The 874-nt window shown below is 33.6% G+C and overlaps 1 protein-coding gene across 5 annotated transcripts in view; it reads right to left on the bottom strand.

Annotated features, from left to right (window-relative positions):
* Window positions 1-874, bottom strand: part of LOC106867863 (uncharacterized) — a 24,211-nt gene that overhangs the window by 5,102 nt on the left and 18,235 nt on the right. For 4 of the 5 annotated variants that reach the window (XR_001409191.2, XM_014912909.2, XM_014912908.2 and 1 more), the window contains exon 7: window positions 249-355. Coding sequence is in view for 4 of the 5 variants with exons in the window: in XM_014912909.2 (XP_014768395.1) it covers window positions 249-355 (107 nt within the window). In the remaining variant the exon portion in view is untranslated. The remainder of the gene's footprint in view (window positions 1-248; window positions 356-874) is intronic. The other variant, XM_014912911.2, reaches the window with a different exon arrangement.

Below are 874 nucleotides of genomic sequence, written 5' to 3'. Positions count from 1 at the left end.
GAATTCGGAACCATGTGGTTGGAAAGCAAGTTTCTTACCACATGGCCACACTTGCAAAATGTTTAGCTTTCCTAATATCATATTGTCCATGTCAGCATGGAAAACTGTTTAAAAGGAAAAAAAGAAAATTTATAGGAAAACCTTTTTTTTTTTAAATTCCAAATTAGCATTGTGTTTGAATGTTGGAATGGTTTATACCTAATTTCAACAGTCAAAAGAAATACAAGATATTAAAGATCTATCTGTACCTTACATGATGGATTTGCATTCATTTTAATGAGTTTACTGATTATGAAAGTCTTGTCTGTCCCAGTTGAATGAGGAGTTTGAACGGCACAATGAAGTGCAGTCTGACCTGTAAGTAAAATATATCATACATAAAATCCAAATTCAAATGGTCAAGCCAAAAGTACAATGGATACATGATGTAATTTACCTTTTATTAAAAAGAAAAACAAACCTCAGAAACATCAAGCTAAAAAGTAGCTCCATTCATAACTAGTGGGATCCATGAATATATTCTCAGAATTATTGGTAAACTTATTTGGTTATTTCTGAAAACTTTATCCAGAAAATCTGAAAGTGTACCCTGTGTTGTATTTGCATAAAAAGATAATGACTCAGCTGCTACTCATTGAAAAGTGAAGGAAATTGGAATATGATGATTACTTAATGCACTTCATATATACACTTTATATAATTTATGCACAATTTTATAGACTTAAGACACAGTACTCTCCCTCTTCCCCATACCCTCTTTTTGTCTCTCCCTCTTCCCCATACCCTCTTTTTGTCTCTCCCTCTTCCCCATACCCTCTTTTTGTCTCTCCCTCTTCCCCATACCCTCTTTTTGTCTCTCCCTTTTCTTTTTCCC

The sequence above is a fragment of the Octopus bimaculoides genome, chromosome 5 (genome assembly GCF_001194135.2).
Source record: "Octopus bimaculoides isolate UCB-OBI-ISO-001 chromosome 5, ASM119413v2, whole genome shotgun sequence".
Taxonomy (NCBI): Eukaryota; Metazoa; Mollusca; class Cephalopoda; order Octopoda; family Octopodidae; genus Octopus; species Octopus bimaculoides.
The sequence above is the reverse complement of the archived record's forward strand: the minus strand, read 5'-3'. Positions and strand labels throughout refer to the sequence as shown.